The sequence below is a fragment of the Myripristis murdjan genome, chromosome 14 (genome assembly GCF_902150065.1).
Source record: "Myripristis murdjan chromosome 14, fMyrMur1.1, whole genome shotgun sequence".
Lineage (NCBI taxonomy): Eukaryota > Metazoa > Chordata > Actinopteri > Holocentriformes > Holocentridae > Myripristis > Myripristis murdjan.
The window spans coordinates 14,796,137-14,823,815 of NC_043993.1; the positions used below are offsets into that span (position 1 = coordinate 14,796,137).

The window sequence follows — 27,679 nt, forward strand, 5'->3', positions numbered from 1 at the left end:
CTTAATGTTGAAATACCTGCACTTACATCATAGAATCAAATGCCATTTTGAATTTTAATACACAAGCCATTTTTTGGCATATTCCCAACACCAAACATAAATATGTGATGATTTTATCTCACTAATGATTATATTATAGTGAAATGAAATTGTGATATAAAATTTTACATCTGCTTTCTCGGCATACCATTTTTTTTCTTCTTCTTTGGATTGTGAATAGTTTGAAACTGAGTTTGAGACCTGTGTCAGTACAGTTTTAAAAAGTTTTCAAAATGCCCGTTTTTGTGTTTCAGTTTGTCAAGTCAGAGACTTCTTCCTTACTCGGCGACAAAAGACAAAACAGCAGCAATCCTCAGGCTGTTTCAGCATTCAGTCTGTCTCAATGGAAGCATATGTGGGAGTACTCAACTATCCACTGTAACTGAGTCAACCTCATCTCAAAATGAGAATACAAAAAACAAAAACAAACTACTTTATGATTCATAATATCCATGTGAACAAAGGCATTGAATAGTTTGGTCCTGTTTGAAGTTTTGTCATTTCAGAGTTATAAAAAGCAGTCAAAAAAGAGAGTTAAGCAGGGACAAAAAGCACACATGTAGAGAGGTTGAGTTTAGAGAGAGGAGGAGCTCTGGCTGTACTGTCTCAGCAGAAGATCGTATTCAGCTTCAGAGCCCGGGGACATGGACGGGGGTGAGTTGCTGTTGGAATCCAGAGACGAGTCTCTAAAGGGCGAGGGAGGTGTCAGAGCAATCAGCTCTTCCATATCCTTGGGTCTCCTGCTGCTCACACAGGCCCCATGATCATAAATCCCTCCTAACTGTCGATTTTCACAATAATTGGAGACAACTGAAACCTCAGCATATGTGGTGACAGTGGAGGGGGCCTGCCTACCCCGGGGCGTTAGGTACTGAGCTGTGCAGGAGCTATTATCTGAGCCCGGGGGCAGACCGGAGGTACCGGTGGTGGCGCCGCCTGGCAGCATCATAGTGTTGAGCTCACTGATGTTGGCGGTAAAACGGCTGACCACAGAGCTGATTTGGTCCATGATGGTGCCCTGAGGCTGGCTACCAATGTCGCCAACACCTATCCCACTAATATCCTCAGCATTAGCCATGCTTACAGTCACTCCTCGACCGTTGTCAGTGCCCCTTCTGCTCACACCAGCACACCCTACATGCTGAGAGAGCTCAGGTGTGTAGGTGGATAGAGCCTGTGTCTCCTCTCCATCTTCTTTCCCCGGTAAACCTCTTGCCTTCTCTGCCTGCTGGCTGACGGTGAGCAGGGGTGACTGAGAGGGGGAACAGGGCGGGTAGGAGCCAGTCGTGTAGGGCTCAGACACCTGTGGCTCTTCATCATACTCCGGTTTGACATCAGTGTCCAGAGATGTGTCAGCTCCCTTAGAGAATGGCTTGATGATGGCTGTCTGGTTGACCTCTACCTCCTCCTTCTTCTTGACGTGGATGGAGATCCTCTTCCACAGGTTGGGTCTGTAGCTGCGCTCATTCTGTGCCCATGTCACTGATTTCCCATTTGAACTGAGAAGACAGTCAAGCATAAAATAATTTTAGTTTAGTTTTCTAAATGTCCAGCACAGGATACTGTGCAATACTGCAAACCTCACAACAATATAATTTGGAACACTGCAATATGTACAATGCAGTGTTTGCTGGATACCAGTAATGAGGGAACTCCACTGATCTACACTAGGCTTCAGGTTCTAACTCTTGTCAATATTGCAGTGTTCTCCCATTCTATTGTCACCACAGTTTCACATCTCCCTTCTCCCTCCTGTCTCTTCCCTAGAAAGAAAAAAATCCTTAAAGGCTGTGTGTGTCCTCTGGGAGTAGTTAACCCAAATGCGGAAGCCTTATCTCAACCTCTAGGAACAGTTTTTCTTGGCTTCTCATCCAGCCTGTTGCATTAGATTCAGCTCTGAGCTATTAAAGGCAGTCTATGAAGGAAAGGAAGATGATGAAGATGCTCAGAGTTCAGAATATATCCCAGCAGATCTCCATTCATGGACTTCTGGACTGAGACAATGAAACTATGATTTTTTTTTTTTTTTTTTAAATGACATAGAGGGCGGCATAGATGGCCTAGAAATCAGTCTAGCAAGTAGTTTCTCTACAGTGTGGTCTATCGTGTTGTATCACTTTGCAGCTTGCCAATGTCCCTCTTCGGCCTTTCCTTCTGCTGCTTAGCATCTTGCCTGTTAGACCACAGCCACCACTATTATATACTGTCTTGAGTAGGCAAGAGCATGGCATTAAATCTGCCAATCTTAGGGGTTTGATGCCTGCTGAAACAATACATGGTAGTGTTTTAGATAAACCAGACCAGGTGCACCTGGCTGAACGCTGGATCCTGATCATACAGCCACAGATTTTCGCAACACACAGACATCTCATAAGAGCCCTTTTCAGATGCCCATTCAGATTTCTTGGGCCTGCCCCTTTCAGGGACCACCAAATGTCCAACAAATGACACTGTGATGTTTATTCATAGCCTAATTTGCATTTCTTTTCTTTAGCTCACACCCAGTAGGGCCCTCTACATACCTGATGTTTTCCTGCCCAGAGCCACGGCGCCTAAAAAGATTGGCCATGCTGCTGGAGGATTTGGCAGCCTTAGCAGCCTTCTTGGCATCGCCTACATGCATGCGCACCACTGTGGACGTCGTGAAAGCACTGCGCACATTTTTCTCTGGCTTGGCTAGCATGATGTATACCTGAGCATGAAAATGAACAATAAATTACTAATAGGATAAAGATTTAAGTAAAGCACTTTTTGAAATAATATCATGTAAATGTGAAAGAGAGGCAATTTTGACAACTTTCTTACCTTTGGTACGAACATACAGCAGAGTGCCACAGTAGCACTGAGGCTGACACTGAAACACATGGTTATGATCTTGTAGTTGGAGCCAAAATAAATAGGAACAAAGGCCAGCCAGATGATACAGGTGGTGTACATTGTGAAGGCGATATATTTGGCCTCGTTAAAGTTGGCAGGGACATTACGAGTCTGGGAGGGAAAAAAAGAAAGAATAAAAAAGTCGGATAATGAAGCGTGAACTGGATGTAGGGGAAAAATAATGAGAAAGGCAGTCCACTGTAGAGAAATAAACTTTGACATCTGAGAGAAAGTACAATGAGACAGCCTGTTATACTGAAGTACCTTGAAGGCGTAGAAGGTGCAGCTGAGGATTAGCAGGCCATTGTAGCCCAGGGGTGCCACCACCCCCAGAGTGGTCAGGTTACAGATCAAGTTTACCTCACGGATACTGGGATAGTCATAGATCACCTAGGACAAGAGAAGATTATGATGCACTGGCTGTATATATAAAAGAATTTCTCCCACTTTGCAACACACACACATGCACTCACCTGTGGTGGCTCTATGATTAGGAGTGCCACAATAATCCCCAATTGCAGCAGTATGAGTAGGAAGGCGATGACCAATTGTGCGCAGGCGGACATGAAACGTGGCTTCTTGGTGCAGATCTTCTTCTTGCTGCCTGCCAGGATCCGTGCTATACGATTGGTCTGGATCAAGAATAGATCAAATGGTTATGCTCACTTCAGTTACATTTACTGCTGATAATACCACTGACACTGATTCATGACAATAATCCCTTTTCTAATACCCACATCTTAAGCATTAACTCTAGCCCCCATACGCAATTTCACACCATAAGTCCTTTCTAACTGTATAACATCCAGTCTCTGGAAGAATCGCCTCCCTTATCCTTAGATCCCCTTTTATCCTTCCACTTAGACAAGCTACTACTGAGCAGACATGGGTTCCTGTTAGTATAAAGGTCCTCTGATCAAATGTGGTTGCAGCAATGTGTGTACTTAGGATTTAATATCTGAGTAGTTATTTCTAAGTTTTGAATATGACAGGACAAAACATCACGTGCAGACTTCATGTACAAACTTCATAGTGGTAGCACTAAGGCATTGCAGGCTTGCCAGCTGGACACAGCCCCGCACTAACATCACTGTCTGTGGGGGAAGATGCTTTTCTCCTCAGCCATGAGTGTGTCAAGATTACATTTTTCAAGAGTGATCAGCTTATATGACAATGACAAAAACACATTTTAGAGACTCATTTGAATGTCAAGTCAGTCACAAAAATGTAAATAGCTTAAAGGCAATCAAACATGTCTTGTGATTAATGTCATCTTGCTTGTAAGGCTACTGACAGGGACATTAAAGATGGAATCAAAGTATCCAAGGGTGCATTAGGGATGTGTAGTCTGATGAAAAAAAGAGAGAAAAAAAAAGAAAATAGCTGGAGGCTGAATGCTCCATAGACAGTGAAACATGACAGCACACTTCTTCAGCTTGCATTACCTAACAAAAAATGTTCTTCAACCCAACTGACGCTCACTGAGAACAGCACCTACCTTGGTGACCAGAGCAGAGTAGCTCATGGCCGGGGAAAGGCCTATCCCGAGCCTCTGGAGGTAGCAGTACACAACGTGGGGCTTGGCGATGAGGCTGAAGGTACACAGGTAGCCCAGACAGATGCCAGCCAGGATGATATAACACAGCTCACGACTAGATGATTTGACCACAGGAGTGTCCCAAAATCTACAAACAAACACATCATGAATTTAGATTATGTAATTTGAAACTGAGTGATAAGTCACAAAACATCATGCAGGCACTAACAGGCAAACCACTAAGCAACCGCTGAAAATTAAATAAATAAATAAATAAATAAATAAAAACTGTTACATATCAGCTTCAGTAATTAAAGCCTGCTCTTCAGCTAAGCAATATTATTAGAGTAGATGTGAATAGTGCTTTTTGTCTGGCACAGTAATGCTCCCCACATAAGCACTCACAGGTGTGTGTTTATCCATTGTTTTGCAACAGCTTTGAACATGAATAAGCCATTCAGAACTAGGGATCAAAGTGATATGTTTCATAAAATGTTTTTTTTTTTTTTTTTTTTTTTTTTTTAAACTGATGGTAGCTTGTCTCTCACTATTCTCACTGGTTTCACTGAAGAGTGCTTACAAAGTTACCAAGTCATTTTTTGGTTTGCTGAAGAGCAAAGAGAGTAAACTTTTGACTCTAAAATGCAAAATAGCCTAGTATTTACTGAAGTAAATATCCTGCAGATAATCCACAGCATGTGTCATGAACATACTCAACACAGATATGTGTTAATGTGTCAAATATGTAGCAACATACATGAAGACTAAAGCTGTAAGGAATTACTTTATGAAAATAGAAGTAACAAAAAGTGTTGCCAGGAGGCCCAGACAGGCAAAGACTACTGCAGCGATGGGCTCTGGATCCCCCCAGCGCACGTACTCCACCGGGATAGGTTCACAACCTGGGGGTGGGGTGGGGTGGGGTAGGGGATGGGGGCAGAAGAAAGACAAATTCATGCAACACCATTTGTTTTCAGCTGTATCCAGGGACGTATGCATGTGTGTGTGAGTATGTGTGTGTGTGTTTTCATGTGTATGTGTACTGTATATTTGTGTGACAACCTCCTCCTAGCAGAGTGTGAAATGTATCATCTGTGTGTGTGTGTGCATGTACATGTTTATGTGAGTATGTGACGGCTTCTTCATAGCCCGTTGTCCCGCTGTGAATCGTGCTTCATTCACATGTAATTCTGGAACATGTACTGTGAACGACAGAATTAACACATGACAGGGTCGGTGAAAACATGAAAGAGTCCTGAGACACATGTATCCATACGAGGCAAGGAGGGACCAGAGAGAGAAAGAAATAGCGAGACCCTGCTGGTATAAAAACAACAACAACAACAACAACAACAAAAACACTGCCACTCCTGGTTGTATTATATGCAAGATAGACACAAAAAAAATGACCTTTTGTGTGCTTGTGCGTACTACTGAGGAATAGAAACACTGTGGGAGACACTTGAAGTGTTTGCAAAAGGGAGAGGGATTGTAACTGTTTTTAGAGATGTTGGAGTTAAGAACGTAAGCTTAAGCCAAATCCTTTTTTCTGGCAAGGAGTTAAAGTCTGTGTGTGTGTGTGTGTGTGTGTGTGTGTGTGTGTGTGTGTGTGTGTTTGTGTGTGTGTGTGTGTGTGTTTAACCAATACGTTTGTGTAAATTTGTCAGTGTTTATGTCTGGGTACAGTGGCAGTGGTCTGTAAGATGTAAGGGGATTCGCAGGGATTGCACTATGAGTCTGTGTGACCCAAATTTGAGACTGTTTTGGTCGTTTTTTGCAATCATGTATCTGTTACAGACATGTTAAGAGACAGAAACAGAGGAATGTGTTTACCTGTGAGGTCATCTGTAGGCCACGAGCCCAGGACACAAGCTCGACAAGTGTACTCATCAAACACATACTCATTCTCCTTACAGGGAGTACAGGTCCAACAGCAGCTCACCTCGCCTTTACGGATTACCTGTAGACATGCAGACACCAATATGCTGTATAAATACCTATCTATATACACTCAGTGGCCACTTTATTAGGTTCAACTACACAATCTAATACAATCCAATACAAATGTTCTGCCATAAAGTTTACTTTTACAATGCCTATAATGCTCAGGTTTTCTTTTCTTTTTGTCACAGTAATAGAGGTGGTCATACATATATATATGTATATATATATATATATATATATATATATATATATATATATATATATAAATTAGACTGAAAGCCTGAAAGCTCCAGTGACACTATTCTGTAGCTATCCTTGCACTCTGACCTCCCAGTAGAGCCAGAGCCAGGAAGTGAAAAGAAAACGTCTTGCTTAGAGAATCAAAAAGACTTATGACACAAAGACAGAGGACACCTCTGCAGAGCAGGCAAAATGGGTAATTAGCATGGCTACATCTGCACCTAGTGTGTGTGTGCATACCATAGACCACGGGTACTGAAGCATGTGCTCCTGAGGGCCAAGGGTATACAGATTTCAAAACCAAAGACTGCAATAGGAAATTTCTCTGATTCACACACCTTCAACCACAGAGGAGGAACTAATCAGTGAAACCATGGTTTAGTTGGGAATGTCCCTGAATGTCCCTGCCATACACCATTAAAAAACCCCAAACATACCAGTGTGGTTGCCTGACATGCACTCAAACAAAACTCAAATTTCAAAAAGTGATGTTGGAATATGGAAAAAACACAATGGCTAATAATTCCTGAATCTATGTATTACTGTCTGGGGCCCCTTATTACAAAACCTGGTATGAAACCATTTGAGAATTTCTCAGTTTTGTTTCTGTGCAGTGAGTGGGCGAATACAAACAAGTTTAAAAAAGCAAGGACAATTTTGAAACCAAGCCAAAAAATACAACAGCCTGTATTTTCAGCTCATCAACACTTTATCATGAAGTACAGAGTTAACTGTAGGCTGGTAGCTGTTTTTGTTTACATGTTTTAAACCACTCAAATGCTAGATTTGTATTTGACATAACCGACATTTGAGCCAGTGATGCATGGGAATAGAATGCATAGGCATTTGAATTGGATGTTGTGATTGTCAGTAGCAGAAATATACAACTAGGAGTCTAACAGGCAAATACAAGTTGCAGGAGAAAGTTTGGCAAATTTAAAGTGGCATTGTGCTGAGTACACCTATATTTACAGATAGAAAATTTGGGTAAAGACATGAATTATTGTTTCTCAGCACAGCACATTACCATAAACTGAAGACACTTGCTTATTTTCAGTAAAAAAAAAAAAAAAAAAAAAAACTCAAAACCATCAACACTAGCAGGCATGGCTGAGTCATATTTGGCCCAGGCTTTGATTTCTCTCCCTGGAGAGAGCCTACAGCAGCAGCCAAGGTGAAGCAACAATTCACCAATCTCTCCACATAGCCTCAGCTGCTGAAGTTAACCCTCCTGTTATGTTCAAATTTTACTAACATCCCTTATGTTTGGGGTCAATTTGACCCCAGCAGTTTAAACCTCAACAAAATTATTATAATTAAAATTGTTACCAAAGTTTATGTGTCAGGTACTTTATGTTTCTTTGTTGACTACCTAAATAGTCCTTTAAATAAAACATAACTCCCCCCCACCCCCACTTATACATCCAGTATTCCTATTACGCGACTATGGAAAAATATGCAAATCACCATAAAATCTCACTGATTGACCTAAAATTGGAAAGAAATGTCTTTTTGGTGTTTTAATGGCTATATATTATTTCTAAGAACAGATTTTTGTTATTTATAACATTTGGAAGGAAAATCTATTTCTATCATCAAGGATAGTAACATGTCTTATGTTCGGGGCCAATTTGACCCCAGGAAAAAGAAACACAACTTCTGAGTGAGTAACCCAATACAGGCCTGCAAATTGGTCACATCCAAGTCTTTCCAGCTGTCCCCATACACACACCTCCCCTCTAAGTTTGTCATTACAAGTATATCCCCGCCTGATGGTGTTACAAAGAGCTCAAATGCTGATTTTATGTATTGTACATGGCTGACAGCGTATCTGCTGGGGCCTGGAACCATTTTGATGACATTAGCAGCACTGAGTCTACCCTATTGTTCATGTGGGGAGAGGGACCATGATACCTCTCCATTTTTGGAAGGTAACGTGTCTGCTGGAGGTTGAGAGACAACAGGAGGGTCAACACTGAGGGTTTCATTCTCATCAGAGGATGCCTCATAACCAGGGTCCTCCTCAACATGATCCTCTGTCTCAGACACATTCTCCTCTATGTCACTTCACTGTCAAAGAGCTGTGACAAAACCTCACTGGCAGAAAACCTTTGCTTCGCGTTCATATTCAACAGAGAGACATGTAACTGTGGTGAAATGTATATGTATGGTGGCGGGTATGCGCCATGGCATTGTATTGGTATGGTATTGTATTGGTTGGTGTTTCCCTCTGTAATGTTGTTTATGTAATCCTCGTGGCTGTACGGAAGTGAAAACAATTATCCTGAAAAAGGACAATAAAATCTATCTATCTATAAAGTGAGAGTACACAGAGCAACAAGAGAAATGATTTAGAAGGCTGCTGTTCAAGCTTCTATATGTTTGCTCCTCCCCCATGTAGTGGGAACTATCAGTGTCCTCGTGGGAACCATATTTCCCCACCCTCACAGCATGGGAAATATCGAAGTTCTTGTAGGTATTATGTTTTCCCCTCCCCAGTATCTCCCCCCATATCCACCCATGTCAGTGGTTCCCGTACTACTTCAGGTATGGTTATGTTAGGTTAGGGCCCTAAAGCAGAGGGAAGTTTTTTGAAGATTATCAAATTGCATGTTACAGTGACCTCATTTTCATCCAAAACAACCAAAAAAAATTGTGTAAAATGGTGTTTTATACAGCTAAAACAGCCTGGGGTCATATTGACCCCAAACACCACCGATGCGTACAAAATGCGTACAGGACACTGAAAACATATCATCATGTGAATTTCATGTTTACCCGGTAGTATCCACTAAATTAGGAAAAGTCATAAAATATGAAGCAGAAAAAATGATGTTAAGTATGTATTTAGAGACGTTAAAAACTGAATGGGGTCAAATTGACCCCAAACATAATAGGAGGGTTAAATTAACTGGATGGATGTTAGGGCACAAAGAAAAAATGGGTTCACACTGGAACGTTTTGAAAATAGGCTCAGCCATGTCACCCCTTTTTTCACTGGAAGCCAAGAGACATGCAGGGGGAATATAGGCTCTGATTGGTTAATTGACAATCGCTGTAACTGGCTTGCTTAAAAACTCCATTAAACGGCAGAGTACCAGAGACATTTGTGCAACTGACTCCCTCCCCTCTCTCAAATAGGCCACAACCACAAGCCATTTGCTCCAGCACTCAAATCTAAGCCAAGATAAATCAGATTTGGTTGACTGACAGCCAATCCTGATACCTGCTGGCCAATGCTAACTGAAATTAGACCATGACGACCAAGCAGGACAACTTTCTGCCAAAAAAAAGCACCATATCTTGACATTCTTGGCTGAAGAGTGTTTACTGAACCACAAGTTTATAGGCTGTGCTTAAAAAGAAAGGTCCAATTAGAATGTCAAATATCATCATATAGGGCCTAATTCATTAAAAAATGTTCTTTGTGCCTTAGTGCCACTTGCATGATGCTTGTAACCTTTTGATGATCATGTATGTAAGAGCATGTGAAAACAAAACAGAATAAAATCTAAGTAGAGACAAAGAAGGGATATTTGTGTTTGTACAGTGGAGTGAAGAACTTCTTGAGATGAGTTTTTTGTCTATGACAGCAAATGGGGGATGGCTGTGCTGTTTTGACAGTGTGGGTGGGTCAGTCCAACATTGTGGAGAGAAGAGGCTGAAGAGAAGACGCGATGATAAAGTGACTACTCGGCACAAGGAGGAAAGAGCCAAGCAGCTGGTGGTGGCAAAATGCAGGTAGGTGACTGCAGATCCCTTCACTGTGCTGTTCACCATCATCAGGGTCTGAATTCCCTGTGAGCAGCACCATTCAGGCAGGCAGGCAAGGAAGAGTAGGTGGATTTCTCCAGGGGAGAATTTGGGAACAATGAAGGGGAGGCAGGCTGCAGTGTTCTCAGTTATTTGGAGGGTCTGGAGGAAGTGTTATGGGAGCCTCGTTGGGAGGGAGTTACAGTAGTCCAGATGGGATATGACTAAAGCTTGCACAAAGAGCTTTGTTCAGTCCCTGATGAGATACTTTGATTGGACAGATGGATTGCAGTCCTGCAGGAATGGGTTAAAGCTGCATCGTGGGCATCACCATTTTCCAGAATCACATCAAGATTCTTCTTTTTTAAATAATAAAATAGATAAAAACAATGTCTTGACAAGCAAAGCATGGGTGAGGTTAATGTTTGAAGGTGGAATTATTTGGTGATTACCATAAAGGCAATAACCACCAATATATATAGAAATTCATTGTTTTATGGAAATATCCATTTATGTTTTGTTTTTTCGTAAAAGTCTAGCTTTGTATTTACATCAGTACCCCTTAATATAATGTGCACTGTGAATTTGTATCATAATGTCAGCCTGAAAAGGTTGTATAAATCAAAAGGTGGCTTAAATTTAAGTGGATTTACTGTATACCACTGGAGAGAGAATGATAAAAAAAAAAAAAAAAAAAAAAATTAAAATGTGAGCTGATTTTGACACAAAGTAAACTTTTCTCCACAATCAAATAGATTTGTAAGCACACAGTACTGTTGCCTGCAGTTTCCTGTCTGTTGTGATGCCTACCTTGATCTGTGCCTTCTGGCAGGGCTCAGAGCAGACTGACTGGATAATTTCACTATCGTTCATCCAGATCTCTTCATCGTCCATCCTGAGGCCACCCTGGTCCCAGCTTCCAACATGGATGTAACTATAATCATCCTCACCAATACGCTTGAAGTTCATAATTTCATACCTGAGAAACAAATTGTACTGTAAAGCAGCAGATGCATAATTTTTTCCCTCTTCATTCCTTTATCCTTTATTTATTTAAGTTCCTCTGTTCTATCCGGATGATATCCCTTACCTGCCAGGTGAGTCTCCGTTCTGGTCAAAGTGGATGGTCTCTCCAGATACACCAGTGAAATTGGTTTTCATCAGAAACTCTAGCAGCTTGCGACCATCAATGGGCCGCATAGCATCACACAGACCCTGACAGCCAAGAAAAAAGTAAACACTGTCAACAATCATGAACACTCTGAAAGCATACAAATGTGCACATCTATTACCTTACCTTATACCCTGGGCAGAGAGCTTGCTGCATGGCATGCAGACCATAAGCCATGGAATATATGGCATTTATGACAAAACCCATCTTGGTGTCTTGGGCATACTGATGGCGCAGAGACTCTTTCACTGTCACAAAAAAAGACCTTTTCTGTAAGGAGATTCCCACTTTCACCATTAGATCCATTTAAAAGCTCATCCGACAATACCATAATCTACTGATAGTAAAAAATGTAGGCTATAAGTGCAGACTAAATGCCTGGCATAAAGTGTGGAGGGATGTGTGAGCAGAGAGGAGAGAGATGAGGCACTCCATCAGTTTATAATGGGAAAACTTGAAATGCTAAAGATGGCAGCTCTGTCAATTGTAAGACATGCTATCAGCTGCACAAATCTGATTTTTACAACAGATTCTACAAATTGGAAGCAACAGCTCAATGACATCAGCGCTGCAAGCCAAGGCCGGGACAAGCTCCGCAAGATAATGACTGTTGGCCTGCTCGACACTGTCAAATTGATATTTTATTACCTCTGCCAACGGAATTGGATAGGGGTTATGTTGCTGCCCAATTCCATTTGTCTGTTTGTTTGTTTGTTTTTTAGTTTGTTTGCCGGATATTTCAAAAAGTTATGAACGGTGTTTTGTGAACCTTGGTGGAAAGGCTAGTCATGGGGTGAGGAAGACCTGATTCTTTTCACATTCATTTTTTACACTGATTGATCAAAAGGGGGCATGATGGGGGCATGATTAACTTTTTGTTGAATATCCAATATTTGGAACTCATATCTTCACAAAGGCATGGTGTGTTCTTAAATATGAAGTGCAAATGATAATATATATATGCCAACGTCAGATATTGATATCTCCCCCTCCAAAGAGATAGGAGTCTTGTCTTGCTGGTCATGATCATACTGCCCAGCAACCCTTCAAAGATGGCGTCCAAGTGCCCAGAGTTCAGGACGTTACTTACAGGTGCAGGTGCGGTTGTACTTGCTGTTGTCCTGTGGGTGTCCCTTCAACCTGCACTGGAAGCGGTGCTGCCAGAACTCAGCGAACCAGGGATTCCTTACGTTGGCATCAGGCTTCAGATTTAGGTAATAGTCATCGAACCACTTCACATAGCCTGACTTCAGTTTTATAGTGATCCCCCCAGCTGCCTCCTGCTGGTAGCCATCAGTCACATCATACCTGTCTGCCCAGCCATCACTGGACAGGGGGAGAGACAGAGGGATTCAGGTCGTGTGGTAAATATTTAATCAGGCTCAGTGGGATGTGTTTGTGTGTGAGCCCATGTGATCAACAAGTAACCTGTTCAGGGTGTTTTCTTGCCTTCTACTCATCACATGCTGGGATAGACTCCAGCACCCTGTGACCCTGATTAGGCATAAGCAGGTATTGAAAATAGATGGATGCATGGATGGATGGATGGATAGAACAACAGATGAATGAATGAATTTATGCTTTAACAGCCCCAATTTACATTTAGAACCTAAATCTTTATCTGTTGTAGTGTGGTTATAGGCAACAACAGGATATGTACTCTCAGCATGGTAACTGCTGCAAAAGCAAAAAATACACCCAGTCCATGATGAATTCTTAATGTGGGCTGCTGTGAAAACTACTGTAGAGACGGCGCTAATGACCGTTTTTTAGGACACTGTTGCACAGATCGAAGGAGACAGGTGGTGTCTTGCGAAATGGACCTAATGACTTCTCTGCAGAGAATTAGAATAAAATATATATTTTGGTGTCCCTCAGCCCTACCAACACAAAACTCACTGGATGGGAGAATGAAAAACATTTGCTTGCTCTACCATGTTGTAGGGTAAGGGTAAACTTGAAAATTCAATGAGCAAATCTGCTGTTAATTTTGTCTGAACGCACTCATTTCTGACGTGTAACTGTGAAATCATGTCTGTGTCGATCCCCATGTCTAACTAAATCCATGTTTAATTTAAATGACATGGGCAGAGGAAGTGAGCAGCCACAGCTTGGGACATCTCTCTGCAAAAATATGAAATCTTGTATTTATTTTAACATGTGATCGGTTGAAACATCTCACCAGTAAACTGTTAATTAGAGCAGATTTCTTCTCCTTCTCTGAACACTTGTGGGCAGTCAGCAGTCATATTTAGATCTCAGTGTTCAGGCATGTGCATGTGCACAAACACACACGGCATAAACACATCACAGACAGGCATGCACACACATACAAATACCATCCTTTTTCACTGACTGAAAAAAATAAGTCATTTTTGAAAACTTGGCTAACCTTTCGATGCTGGAGTTACACAACAGTTGTGTGGGTGGGTTTTGTATGATGCCTGTATTCTCTGGGCGAGGCAAGAGATCGTTTCATAACTCATCCTTAGAGAATCAAGCACGGAAATAGTATATTGGTATAAAAAAAGGCAGGGATGGACATGAGAAGCATGGAGGGCTGTGACTCTGGATGGTTTGAATCACTCTTGAACAAGAGCTCTGAAACCCACACACTGACCTTAGAGGGCAGTATGCAGTATGCAGTGTATTGCAGTACCACCTACAGTACTGAAGACACACACACACACACACACACACACACACACACACACACACACACATACACACACACCAGGCTTTTATTTAACCTCCTTCAGTGTAGTATTAGTCAACCTTTAGATCTTCCCTGGATGGACATGTTGGAACTCTGTAGAGGTCTGTATTTGGAATAGAATAGAATAGAATAGAATAGAATAGAATAGAATAAAATAGAATAGAATAGCATAGAATAGAACAGAATAGAATAGAATAGAATAGAATAGAATAGAATAGAATAGAATAGAATAGAATGGACTAGATGTCACCCGAGGACTGATGAAAATTGCTTTTGGTATGGGGTGATTGAATGAGTGAAACAGCTTGGCAACATGCTGATTGGTGGCTACGATAGATAAGAGCAGAGGCTGATATCCTGCCCCTGCAGCTGTTTGTTTGATTTCTCCTCCTAGCCTGCTGCGTCAAATTGATGGTATTTTTCACAGAGTAAGCAATTCCAAGCTGATTGAAGTGTTGTTGCGTGTGACAGAACAAACCCAAGATATGATAAATGAAGTGAGCGGTTTGCTTTTGCTTCTACTTTCAGGAGAAATTATGAATTGCAATATGTGAGGACAGTTAACTATTTATGTATTATTAACTATTTATTAACTATCTGGTAAAGTAATACTGGCGTGAAGAACTTTGGTCTTTCAGTTCAAGGATGGTCTCCCTACAGACTGTGTGAACTGATTTGTCTGAATGAGCTTCAAGCTTCTTGAGCAGCAAGCGGCACAGAGCAGGTTGGCTTAATCTCAATTTTCATAAATGCATCAACACATAGTCGACTGACCCACACACGGTTGCTCATTGTGTTTGTGTTTGTGCATGTCTGCTGCTGCAAAAAAGAAGTGACAGCACCATTTTGAGAAGCTGAGTGACAGTGCTTTGTGTGTGAATACTGAAAGGTATACTGTAATCTTAGAGCAATTCTGTCTTCCACAATGTTCATTTCTTCCCATGTTTTCAGCCCTCAGCTCTAGCCAGTCCCATAATATTTGATGTCTACCAGCTAACCCTCAGCATGTCAATATTCTAATTTTATAATAATATATAATATAATGCTATGACACATAAGGATTTAGATTGCTATATCGGTTTCGGCACAAGCGAGCAGAACATTGTCACTGGCTTGGGTATTTCGATCCAAAATAGGATTAGAATAAGCAATGGTGGCAAAAATAAACACAAATCATCTGCTGTTCCTGTGGAGGTCTCTCCTCTCCATAAATGAAGCATAAATGCACAGGCTACAATTCTGCTCCCACTGCCTGTGTTTGTGTCTGTCTTCCTCACTGACAGTGAAGAAAATCTACATTTAACAGGTAGATCAAATTCAACAAATATGGACACCTGGTGATGAATCCTTCAGGGTGACATTCAGATTCAGAAGATGGGTTATTAAAGAAAAAAGCCAAGGTCAAATGAGTGGAGGATCACACCAAAGTAACCTGGATGGTTCGATAATATGCATTACAGAGCATGATGTAGTGCAATATGTAGTTCAAGGTTATTTTATGTTTCCTGCTGTCAGATTTGAGCGACAGCCTACATATGTGGCTCCTAATGAGGAAAAGCATTTATAGAACACCAGGGACAAGAATGAACCAGAGACCAAAACCTTAAAATAAAACATGTTCTCAGAGAGACTGAAACCTCCAGCTAAATCAACCCCCTTTCCCACTTTTTCTTCTCCTGCACTCTCAATTCCCGACTTTCCCTCCCTCACCCTAGACAGCCTTTCCATATTTTCTCTGTCTAAATGAAATGGACCTATGAATAGTGTGTGTGATTTCAACTAGTGACTATTCCTATGAGAAAAAAATTCTTAAATGTTCCTTCTTCCAGCTCTGAAAGAACGTGCTATCTGCCACCGTATGATAATTAAGGAAAGATTAGAAATAGTGCATCTCTAATCTTATGGGAAAACCATCACTGCCTAACCTTATAAGACATACAGAGGACACTGATAACCTGGAGATATGAGAGCACTGCACTTGAACTGTTCATCATACTGTAATAGGAAATTGAACTGTCCATTTGGGTGTCCTCTGTGACACTATACTCTTTACTTGGATGCCAACTGTATCTCATTTGTGTTTTCTACTGATTTCTGTTCAACCCTCTGAGACAATGCCAGTACTTTATTGATCCAAATGGGGAAATTGTCTTTTTGTTCCTGTCCTCAAGACTGATGTCAGAGCACTGGGTCAGCTCCAGAAAAGCACCTCCTGCAGGGATTCAATTTCTTGCTCAAGGACACCTCAGACAGGAAAAGAAACACCTGACAGGGGTTGAACTGAGGTTTTTACTCACATCAACATGTACCTGCCCCAGTAACAATCTGCATGAATGAGCTTCATTAGGAAGCTCATTAGGCAGCAGACAGAACAGAGCAAGTTGATTTAGCCACACTTTATAAAATCAACAATTGCATCACGACAAGCGATAATTTGGATTTCCAAATGAGCAAATATCTGCAGTTATGAATGTCTCCGCTCACATCATGTACAATAGGTACAAGACTTTCAGAAAGCTGTGTTCTTGAAAGACAAAGTAACACCTGCATACTTTGCTCCAAGCTACAAATTTTATAAGACACAACATTTTGATCCAAACTGGATCTCTGTCAGGTGAAGAGGAAGACAAACATCCAGTTCAGATCGAAACATTGTCTCCAATGATTTTTTTTCCTTCACTGACATAATATCAGCATCACAAGAAAGAAAGAGTCAAGAAAAAATAAATACAAGTTACCTTGAACATCATGGGCTTGATGAGAGCTGATGGCTGCGATGTAAACAACAATGAGGGTGATGATGAAGATGATGATGATGATGATGATGATGATGATGATGATGATGATGATGATAAGGATCTAACATAGATGAGCCATGTGACAATGAATGCATCCTGTTTGAGGTTTCTGGACATCTAAAGAGAGTACAAACATAAAATGGATGTATATGACAAATAAAACCTGGTACAAGTATTTTTTTTAACCACTCTATGAGTTTCATCTTTAAAAAAAAAAAAATATTTGTGAACAAACTGCTGACTGGCAATGGGAATGTCAAAAAAGGAAAAGCCAAAAGCCCAGGGGTAACAAGTTTCAGATTTCAAGTTTAAGTTTAGCTCAAAATTAGAATGAGAACCCCTAACTTAATATTCATAGTGGGCAAGAATAAAAGCCTCCTCCCAAAAAACACAGATGGAGCAGGAAAAAATCGAAGATTTTTTCAGAAGGGTATATTGCTCGCTAATACTGTGTGCATCATTAAGCACAGATATTTAGAAACATGTAGAAACATACAGTACAGGCCAAAAGTTTGGACACACCTTCTCATTCAATGCGTTTTCTTTATTTTCATGACTATTTACATTGTAGATTCTCACTGAAGGAATCAAAACTATGAATGAACACATGTGGAGTTATGTACTTAACAAAAAAAGGTGAAATAACTGAAAAGATGTTTTATATTCTAGTTTCTTCAAAATAGCCACCCTTTGCTCTGATAACTGCTTTGCACACTCTTGGCATGTATATGTATAAACCTAGATATGTGTGCATACATACACACACAGCTAGGGATTGACAGATGTGTCTGTGTGCTTGTGTGCATGCATGCAAATAAGTGCTGCTTTGGGCACCTTGTTTTACAAAAGTTCAAGAGAATCCTCGACTCACCTCCCAACCAGCAAAAATTCTCCTACCAGGCGTCGTCGTCTCATGGCCATCAGTATGCCGCGGACTGTCATGCCCTCACAGAAGCAGGCCACCACCCTGGCTTTGGGCAGGTGGCCTCGCAGCTTCTCCAAAAGCTTGTCAAAGCTGTGTGCCCCGGCGTTGCTGTAAATCTTGTCAGAGTGGGCGATGCAGATGCCTTCCTTCGCTGCCATGTCTTTAAACGCCTCCATACCACTCTCACCATAATTACCTAGTGAGACAACCACATTAATGGACAAGATAAGTAAGTAACTTTTACAGCACCTTTTGAAGCCAGCACTACAAAGTGCTTCACAACAGGTGGAACAGCAAATATATTATCAGCTTGAAAGTAGGTAGACCGCAAAATCCAACAAATGCATAAAGGAAATACTGACAAGACAGACAATAAAATCAGCTCCAGAGATAAAAGGAATGCCGACTCTCAGTAGAAGGAGGACATGAGTAGGTGAGTTTTGAAATGCCATTTGAAACAATGAATACTTACACTTTGAGGGAGGCTGCTCTATGGTCTATAAAGATGGAAAGTGGTTATGTCATCAATGGTTAGCTGGTGATTTCAGCAGTCCAACAGAAAATATGCAGGGCTACACTAGCCAACACTAGTGGAATCGCTCCTGGTTTAGGCCGTGTTTTAAAAATGTAATATTTTAAGATTCGTAGTTAGTTTGTGTCCACTGACACATGATTACAGCCATTATGCATTGTTATGCATCATTAGATGTAAGTTTGACTTTTCTTAAAATTACCACCATGTTGGAAGTTTGTGGTTCGGTGAATTGTTACTTTGGGTGGATTTGGGTGAACCGACTGGCACATGTCTAACTTATAGTTTAAAAGTGAGTTTCAAGACATTCATTTCTGAAAGGAAATGTGACATACGTACAGGAATTTCAAGAGCATGTTAAACAAAACCTGCTGGATATAATAGTACTATAAAAATCTAACAAAACAGAACACAAACCTACAGTTTACACTGTGACAAAATTAAAGGACCACTGAAAGAGCCCCTTCTGATATTTGCCTGTCTTTTTTGTCTTTGCATTACAGTTTTTTTCATCCGCTTTTTCCAGCATAATGAAACTGGGATCCACTTTGTCGTCATCTTCACCTCCAAACCACAGCAGAAGTTTTCTTTTGCAAATGTGTTCATACCTTTTCATTGGATTCACACATTTTTCACGCTCTTTTGCACAACACTTCTCACATGTGTCATTTGCACGGCCCTGACTCCATTGACTTCACTGTGGTAATCAAAAGCAAACATCTGCTCACAGCTGACAGAAATGACCTGCATCTCTGTGAAATCACTAGTGCACCTGCATCACTACCCTTTCCACAAATCACCATTCACCAATCAATCAGTATGCACCTACAAAAAAGGGGCCTATAAATTGTATTCTCTATTTTTTTTTTCTCAACTCCTTTGAGTTTTTCTGTGTAATACTGTATGTGACTTACCGTATTTCAGTTTTTGCCATCAATACAGTACAATTTCACTTCAAAGTCTTTCTGAGTTTGGATGCAATTCTTTACTGTAAGTTCACATTTGAATGTGCAGCTCACAGGAGAACCTTGTTCAAACTGATAGCTGTATTTTGTATTCTGCTGTCAACATGTTACAGTACAGTAGAGCTGATTGAAGGAATCTACTCATTTGGGTAGAAGTTGAGTTGTTTGAGGGAAATATTGGCTTTTGCTACTTGCTTTACAATATGTAACTATGTAAATTGTCAAAAATATGACTGCAATACACACAGGAAAAAAGTAAGGTTGAACCTGCTCAGACTAAAAAGGGTATATTGCATTTTGGTGTTGAGTATGAAGTGAGTGAGTGGCTGGATTATGTCGCTTGACTGCAAGTTGTATTGGGCGGTGACAAAATGTGCTTTTGCTGCATGTCTGAAATGTTTTGTCATGGTAAGAGCCTTTTGCAAACAAAATGTGTTATTTTGAGAAGTGCGCCTCTCATTAGGCCTATGGATTAACTGTTTTGATACCAGCGTTTCTGAGTTGACAGAGGAGGTAAAGCGATTGAAAAAAACTGTAAAACAAAAAACCATCACTTGACACTACTTACTACTAGTACTAATAATATACTGTGCATGCAGAACATTGATGCAAGGCTATGTAATCACTTATGCTTGCACAAATGCTCACATGTACTCATTCTCTCTCTCTCTCTCTCTCTCTCTCTCTCTCTCTCTCTCTCTCTCTCTCTCTCTCTCTCTCTCACACACACACACACACACACACACACATAGAGTTTAGTCAGACAAACACACTGGTGGAATGCCAGTGGAATGCTCCAGAATATGGTGTGTGTCCCCATTACATGAACTGTCAGGGGTAGACTCCCCTGTTTTCACCGGAACCAGGTCACCTAATTTCTGTTGCTGTGGAAGTCTATGCACACTGTGGGAGCATGGCAGCGTTTGAGGCTCTGAGTCAAAATGATAAGAAGCCATCCTTCTAGTACTATGTGTGGGAGCTAGGGATTATTTATGTGGGTATTGGTGTCAAATGGCATCTCTCCTTGTGTGGAAACACCATAATTTAATTTCCAGTTTTACTTTTGCCTATATGATTACAATTACTATTGTGATGATTACTATAATGATTATAATTTTCCCTCCCCTTTACCCCATTTTCCCCATCAAGAGCCATTCCCCACCAGTGTTGCAGTCACTAAGAATTTGTTCTTTTGATTGCCTGTTTAAATAAGGGTTAAGTAATCAAATAAAAATGTATCCAGTGAAGGTAGACTGAACGTGTATGCTCTTAATAGTCCTGAGAGGTGCCCGATATATCTACAATCTTCTACTAATTCCCCCAGAGCAATGAGAGTGTACTGTTTTACAGAGGGTCACCTCAGGCCAACCCAAAGCTTATAGCTGCTATGTCACAAGCTTGCCTCTCGAACATCTAAGCCGTCATCTATCAAGTGACTCCCACAACTCTGGTAAAAGTAACACTAGCAATAAGTGAGATCATAAGACCTTCTTAGTAATGAGAAGTTCACGTGAAGACTGGAAAACAACATTTGGCATGAAAAAGACCTTTTCTCAAATCCTTTGCCACAGCATGGTCATCCACACACAACAGCTCAGCATATTAATGGAAGAATTATAATCCCGTCAGGAGTTAACACTTATTCTTATGGGAAGGAATTTATTCTGTAAGCACAGGACAAAAAGCCATTGACAGGTTAAGTCAGTAGTAACAGTAAACTGGAGTAAATACTAAATAATAGTGAATATTTATCCTGTCTGTTATACTCCCAGGCCATTTAATTAGTTCCCAAGTAGGTGGAGGTAGCAATGCAAGGGCAAGTAAGGTCTAGCTGCAGACTCAGAGGAGCAGTCCTGGCAGGTCAAGCCTCTGGTGTGCTGGAAGAAGCACCTGGTGACATAGAAGTTAAAGCTATAAGCCCTCATCCAACCATAATCTTAAAGACCCCCTTTACTCAAAAATGTTTTTATTATGTTTACATCCTCTAAAATGTCTGTCTCATTTGTATCTGTGCAAAGTTTGTCACCAGAAAGGTTTTCTTACAATTTTTTACCGAAGGAGGAGGTGTTTCTACAAAATCTGAGATTCAGACATTTCTCAGGTCAGCTAGATTTGGTACATAACCAATCTAACAGCCAATCCCGTCAACTTGAGCTTATACTGCATATCATTAGCACTAGCTCCACTGATCATTTGAGTGTTTTATTTTCATGAAAAACAAAAAAACAAACAAAAAAACAAAACCAACACAAAATAGCTGCTTCACATGAGTAGTGTTTGCATAAGAAAGAGGTTACAAATACAATAGAAGTTACAAGCTGGTGTCTAAGTGGGCATGGGGGTGGGTGGTGCCTATTTCCATATTCATAGATCCACACATCCTTAATGAGTGCAAGGTGTAGAGTTATATCTAAACCGTTTTAAGGCATGAAGGGATGTTGTTTCATTGAAAAACTTCTAAATATATAATATTGATGAACAGAGATGATTTTAATAAGGGTTAAATGAATGGCTGGAGGGGGGCTTTAACCAAGTGGTCATATCTTGTCCAGAACTATGATGGGATTCATAATTTTATCCCTCGTCTTACTTTGAACTAACCAGGGGCTTCTTCTGGCATGACTGTGGCTTGTCCTGCCAGGGGCTTTGTCTCCATTGTCTGCAGCTGGGTGCAGCTGGCAAGGGCTGTTTCCACATAAATAAAATTCTGGTTGAGATCAGCCTCTGGGATGATGTTGATGTGCACAACAAAGAACGTGGCGGAGGATGCTTTGCGGTGTGGGTTTGTAAGGATCACTCTTATTTGTTTATTTCATTATAATCCTTGAAAGATGATTGCATCACTCAGGGATTATGATAAGTTTTGTATGGACATCAATGCCAAAGCCACTTTAGCGGCTTCCTTTCATAACATCTGTCCTTTGCATTTGCTCATTTAACTTTTTTTAAAAGTTAAAAAAAAAAAAAAAAAAAAAAAAACCTCAAGGATATTCAGTGTATTCTCAAACAACACATCATTTTTTCAGATTCATCTCTGCTATGCAAATCTATAAGTTTTAGCTGAATTTATTTTAACTTCACTTGTTAACTTAACTTTAACTTAACTGCACTTGGCCAGCAACAGACAGGACTGATAGAATAAAGCAATACAGTCTGATAATAACATGAGGGACCTCTGTGAAATGCTGGTGAACCACTGAAATTATGAGAGAGAGCACTGTGACACCATGAACCAAAGTTCAAAGCCCATGGCAGATGTTCCCTAGAAAGCCTCGCCAGTGATGAGCAGGATTATAGAGCATATATAATCAGAGCTAATTTCATATCAGTGCAATAGATCTAGTGGCTAATATGTATAATAATCGCTAAAATCACAAGATTCACAAGTGACTGAAAGGCAAGTTATTTACATTTCTGTTCTATTAGGAGAGACAGAGAGGGCAGAGAGAAGAGACAGAAAGATAGAGAGAGAAAGAGAGAGAGAGAGAGAGTTTCTGTGTGTGTGGGTGTGTGTGTGTGTGTAAGGACAGAAGCCTATGTTTACATGCACGATGTTTACTGGGGGAGGTGGCGTGCCCTTCACCTCTGAAACCAGATGGGTGGCCCACTCATAATGATATGAGTGATTATATTTATTATATCACTAGCTAACAGTATAGCTATCCTCTTCTTCACTGAGGTGCCCCTGATATAACGACTGAAAGTGAGAAATCAAAGATGTATATCACAGCATAAAGAATGAACACTTTCTTTTGAAAGTCTTTTAAGTACGAATGTTTTCCTCATCCCACAGCAATCACTTAGTGTGTGTGTGTGTGTGTGTGTGTGTGTGTCTGTGTGTGTCTGTGTGCGTGCGTGAGAGAGAGACAGAGAGAGATTCTCTTCAGCCACTGAGGTCAGGATCATTAATGCACTGTATCAACACAGCAAGCTTTTATGTTTGCATGTGTGTGTGTGTGTTGTACTGTTTGTGTGTGAATCACTGGCAGACTGATACTAATTATCCTGCCTGTCAAGTGCAAGATGGACAACAGTTCTGCATGACCTGACTGCGCTATTTCAATTTGAGGTGAAAAGTGGTATGACTGCATTAGACTAATGACTGGAATGCACATTTTTACACATCCACACATAAATTAAATTTTATTTTCTGGTACTTTTCTGGTACTGAGGTCAAAGTTGCTAAACACACAGCAAATGATCTAAAATCACATGTGCATAAACTGAAATAAGATCATGTGTTATAGGATAATACTGGAGTGCTGTTATATCACAGGGGGCACCAAGCTCCAATTTTGAATAACTTTATAGGTTATAATAATGTAAATGGTGAATTTTTTAGTACTAATACACGAAAATCAATATTTAATTATGTTCTTGCTTGCTATAAACAGCCATTGATAGCATACAGCTATATTTAATTATGTGTTTGTAATTGTTAGAACATAATCAGTCTTAGAAATTACAGATAATTTGTAAAAGCAGCATCACCATCCTCATTTCCCCCCCACTTTTTGGTGCTTTCATCTAAGTAGTCTGCATTGTTAATGTCTGGACAAATACACACTACTACAGCTACCAGGTGTGCTGAAAAAAAAAATGCAGGCATAAACACAAACAGATTAGGAACAGAGTAAAATAGCAATGAGTTGGGGATTAGCATTACAATTAACAATACTTTTAACAGGCTGTGGAAAGTGTGGGTAGTGTGAATGCACAGTCACAGGATTGCAAAGAAAATGCATGAACTGAAACAAACAAATTGCTTATGACATTTATTGCTATGGCAATGTTTGGTGTTTTTTTTTTTTTTTTTTTTTTGCCTTGAACTATGAAAGTGAATGTATAAAGAGGTGATTTTGATGTGGATGGGATAATCCATTGTGTCAGAAACTGAGAGAGAGAGAGAGGAATGAAAACACAAGATACTGGCATAGCCTGCATACACATATACTTTACATACACACTCTTACCCTCTGTGTGTATTGCAGACACATAGCTCCAGTTGTATCTCTTGACAATGTCCACCATGGCTCTTGCCTGCTGGGCATCTGATGGCACCACCCTCATGAAGTATTTATACAAGCTCTAATGACAGAAACAATCAAAATGTTCATTTTGAGCCAGCTGTGTGTTTGCATGTGAATATGAGTCTGAAAATATACTTGATATGCCAAGTTTAAAGTGCATCCCTGTTAATCTCCACTATAACCTTACCCTACAACTGACTTACACTGGCTTCCAGGTGATTTTAGGAACAATTTTAAGAAGTTACTGATTTCTTTGAAAGTAAAAATAGCTCAGGCCCTGCTTATACAATGGGGAATTTTGTTCTTTCTGTAAGAAAGCCTAGTATTAGATCCACAGACAGCTTCATTTAGCATCATTAAATCTAAACACAAGTCAAACACTGAATGAACATTTGCAATCAAATCCCCTAAACTTTGTTAACTGTCTTTTTTGAAGACAAAGTGAAAGAAATCCTATTTATAATAGTTGTTGACCAGCATGGTGGTTCCCTCTCTGTTGGTGCTTTTACTCTTTGTGCAATGCTTGTTTTATTTCATTGTGCTCTTTTTGCATTTGCATTATTTCTTTTTGCTGCTGTGAAACTCTATGTGAAGCATAGTGACTTTGTGTCCACACTGTGCCGTGGCCTACAAATAAGTACTGCTGTTACCTTGTCACTGAGATCCATGCTAGTTGCTGAGTAGGCAATTTGTGGGATGTTGAAGAGCTGGAGGAGATTTTGGACCTGGATGGCCACAGAGCTGGACCCTGGGCCGATCAACCCCACAATTGGCTTCTTCCCCTGCACAAGCATGTTCCCCCCCTCTCCAGTGCACCTGCCCTGGCTTTCTTCTTCCTCATTGGATACCAGTGTGTCCCGGATGAATTCAATGCTCTGCTCCAGTGCCACTGCTGAGTGCCAACACGAGTCCCTTGGGTATATAGATCAAATTCATAATGTTGTATTGGCAAGCAGGGTATTAATGAACATAGATCAGGACACAAGGAGAATCAGGATAAGACAACTGGGGCAAAATGCTTCACCTACACAAAAACAACCCATATCTATTTTATCTGTGTCTCAGATGCTGTTGAGTCACTGAACTGAAACTGCATTTCAGAGCTGAGGGACAACTGGCTGTGATAAGTGCATGTCTGAGGAGGCTGTTAGTCATCTATTAACTGTTGGACATATTCCTGAAAGAAGGAACAGTCATTCTTGCAGTGCTACTGCACACTGGCAGTGTCACAGAATTACATAAAGTTTGGCTTTACTTCCTGTATTAGTGCCAAGTAAAAGGTACAGGACTACAAGCATGAATCCAGCATCTTTCTGTCTGGCTAGATACAGCCTTTGGAAATATGGCAGCAAACACTGATTAGGTAATGTTTGGAAAATAAGTCAAAGCGCACTGGGATCGGGGTGAGGTGGGTATCACTGTGGACAGTCCATATCATTTTTTATAGCATTTGACCAGGAAACATCACTTGGTAATGGTTTGCAGGGAAGATCTGAAATCACCCTATTCCCATGGCAACCAGTTTGAACTTGTGCCACACTCAGAGTGGGAAACTATCCAGAGGAGCAAGTACAGCCCAGCTATGTCCTACTTATGTGTACCAAGATACACATCATACAAATGTCAAGAATCAATACAAGCATTTATCAAGTCACAGAACAGAAACTCTTGAAAGAAATAAATGGACTTCAAAAATACACAGGGATCTAGAAAAAGTTAACATTTTAAGGTATTGCGTTAAGGTATTATTTTGCTTGTTATCAGAATCTACCCAAGGTAGCAGCTTCAGGATCAGAGACAGAATCAGAAATACTTTACTGATCCCCGAGGGGAAGTTGGGTACCTTACTACTTAACTCCCTGATAACTTAAAGCAGTTGTTGTAGTCAAATCATTACCAAGACTGTTAGCTAAGATGATAACTGATACTGCAAGTTCTCATAAATGTAGAGTACTACTTTTACTATATGCCAATCATGCTAGTCTAGCAGTTGCTTAATGGTGCCCAACCCCTGAGCTATATATATACATATATATATATATATACATATATATATATATAATTTGTAATTAAATAAAACAAGAATAAGGTGAGTGGCATGTATTGTTGAGTATGACCACCTGTTATCAATAGACCTCTCCTCTGCAGTAGCAATTTTGACATGAATAGCGGGTAAACACCGGTGTATGACATTGATTGAGGTTCGATGCCATTTGGGTCTAACAGAGCCAGGGTCCTGATTTTGGTCATGCTGGTTCACTGGAAAGACTCTGATTCGCTTAAATGGAATGGAACCTTAATTAATGCTATAAGTAACACCTATGTTTACAAAGGCCAAACTCTTTATGCCTCACCCAGTTCCAAGCAACAGCAAACAAGCTAAGGAGCCTCAATTGGTTGCAACTTATCGCATTTGTTGTCCAGAGAGGAGAACAAGAATTCAACACTTAGAGCAAATATTAGTTACTAATGAAGTATAGCTCTGATGCAAATTATGACATAAGAGGTAGGTTGATTGGTTCCTGACCTGATCTCACAGCCAAGGGTGATATTAGGGAGGATACTAAGATCTGCATTGATCCGGTCCAGAGTATGCATCATGGCCTCCACTCTCTGGATCCCATACTGCTCACGTACTTCACCACACTTTCGTTCATGGACCTGAGCAAAGTGTAAATCAAGTGTATGTCTAACTTAAAGCTCATAAAACATATATGTATAATACTCAAAAACAAATAGAAACACATGAGCATGCACATGTACAAATAGTATGTACCTTGTCTGCAGGAGGTTGGTGGTGGACAGAAAACAGCGCTCCTATGATGACATCACCGGGGATATGTGCCAATACTCTTCTCTCATTGGACTGAACACTGACCCCAGCTTGAGGTCTCAGGCCGAGACAGTTCAGGTCAGATCCCAAGAAGACACTCACTGCCAGTAACCTCACATATAATCCTCCGCTTTTTGCCATTCCTGCATTCCTCCTCAAACCTTCTCCCATCCTCGCACTAGTTAGGGTTAAGGTACAGATGGCTCTGCTGTCTTTGGCATGGTGCTTTCAAAGCCAGTAGGTTAGATTCCTGGAGAAAAGGATCAGGATCTGCAGAAAAGAGCCAGAGTAATCACATTGTGTGGGTGGGTGGGTGGCT

At 40.6% G+C, this 27,679-nt stretch overlaps 1 protein-coding gene across 1 annotated transcript; it reads right to left on the bottom strand.

The window, feature by feature from the left end:
• Nucleotides 1–238: 238 nt before the first annotated feature.
• On the bottom strand, nucleotides 239–27,531 carry grm5a (glutamate receptor, metabotropic 5a). The gene is made up of 17 exons (XM_030069124.1): nucleotides 27,304–27,531; nucleotides 27,055–27,188; nucleotides 25,178–25,439; nucleotides 24,471–24,585; nucleotides 17,947–18,196; nucleotides 12,652–12,887; nucleotides 11,688–11,809; nucleotides 11,481–11,605; nucleotides 11,201–11,369; nucleotides 6,287–6,413; nucleotides 5,238–5,355; nucleotides 4,415–4,601; nucleotides 3,390–3,548; nucleotides 3,181–3,306; nucleotides 2,845–3,027; nucleotides 2,562–2,731; nucleotides 239–1,538 (listed from the first exon to the last, which is right to left on the bottom strand). The coding sequence occupies exons 1-17, from the start codon at nucleotides 27,529–27,531 to the stop codon at nucleotides 614–616; spliced, it is 3,636 nt and encodes a 1,211-aa protein (XP_029924984.1). The 3' UTR covers nucleotides 239–613.
• Nucleotides 27,532–27,679: the final 148 nt, after the last annotated feature.

Bases quoted from the DNA above. Each gene is read 5' to 3' on its own strand.
- grm5a (XM_030069124.1), bottom strand. From the start codon at position 27,531: ATGGGAGAAGGTTTGAGGAGGAATGCAGGAATGGCAAAAAGCGGAGGA. The intron at 18,197-24,470 runs GTAAGAGTGTGT...TTGTCTCACTAG, and splicing joins GTCTGCAATACACACAGAGG to GTAATTATGGTGAGAGTGGT. The intron at 2,732-2,844 runs GTAAGAAAGTTG...TTTCATGCTCAG, and splicing joins GCTGTATGTTCGTACCAAAG to GTATACATCATGCTAGCCAA.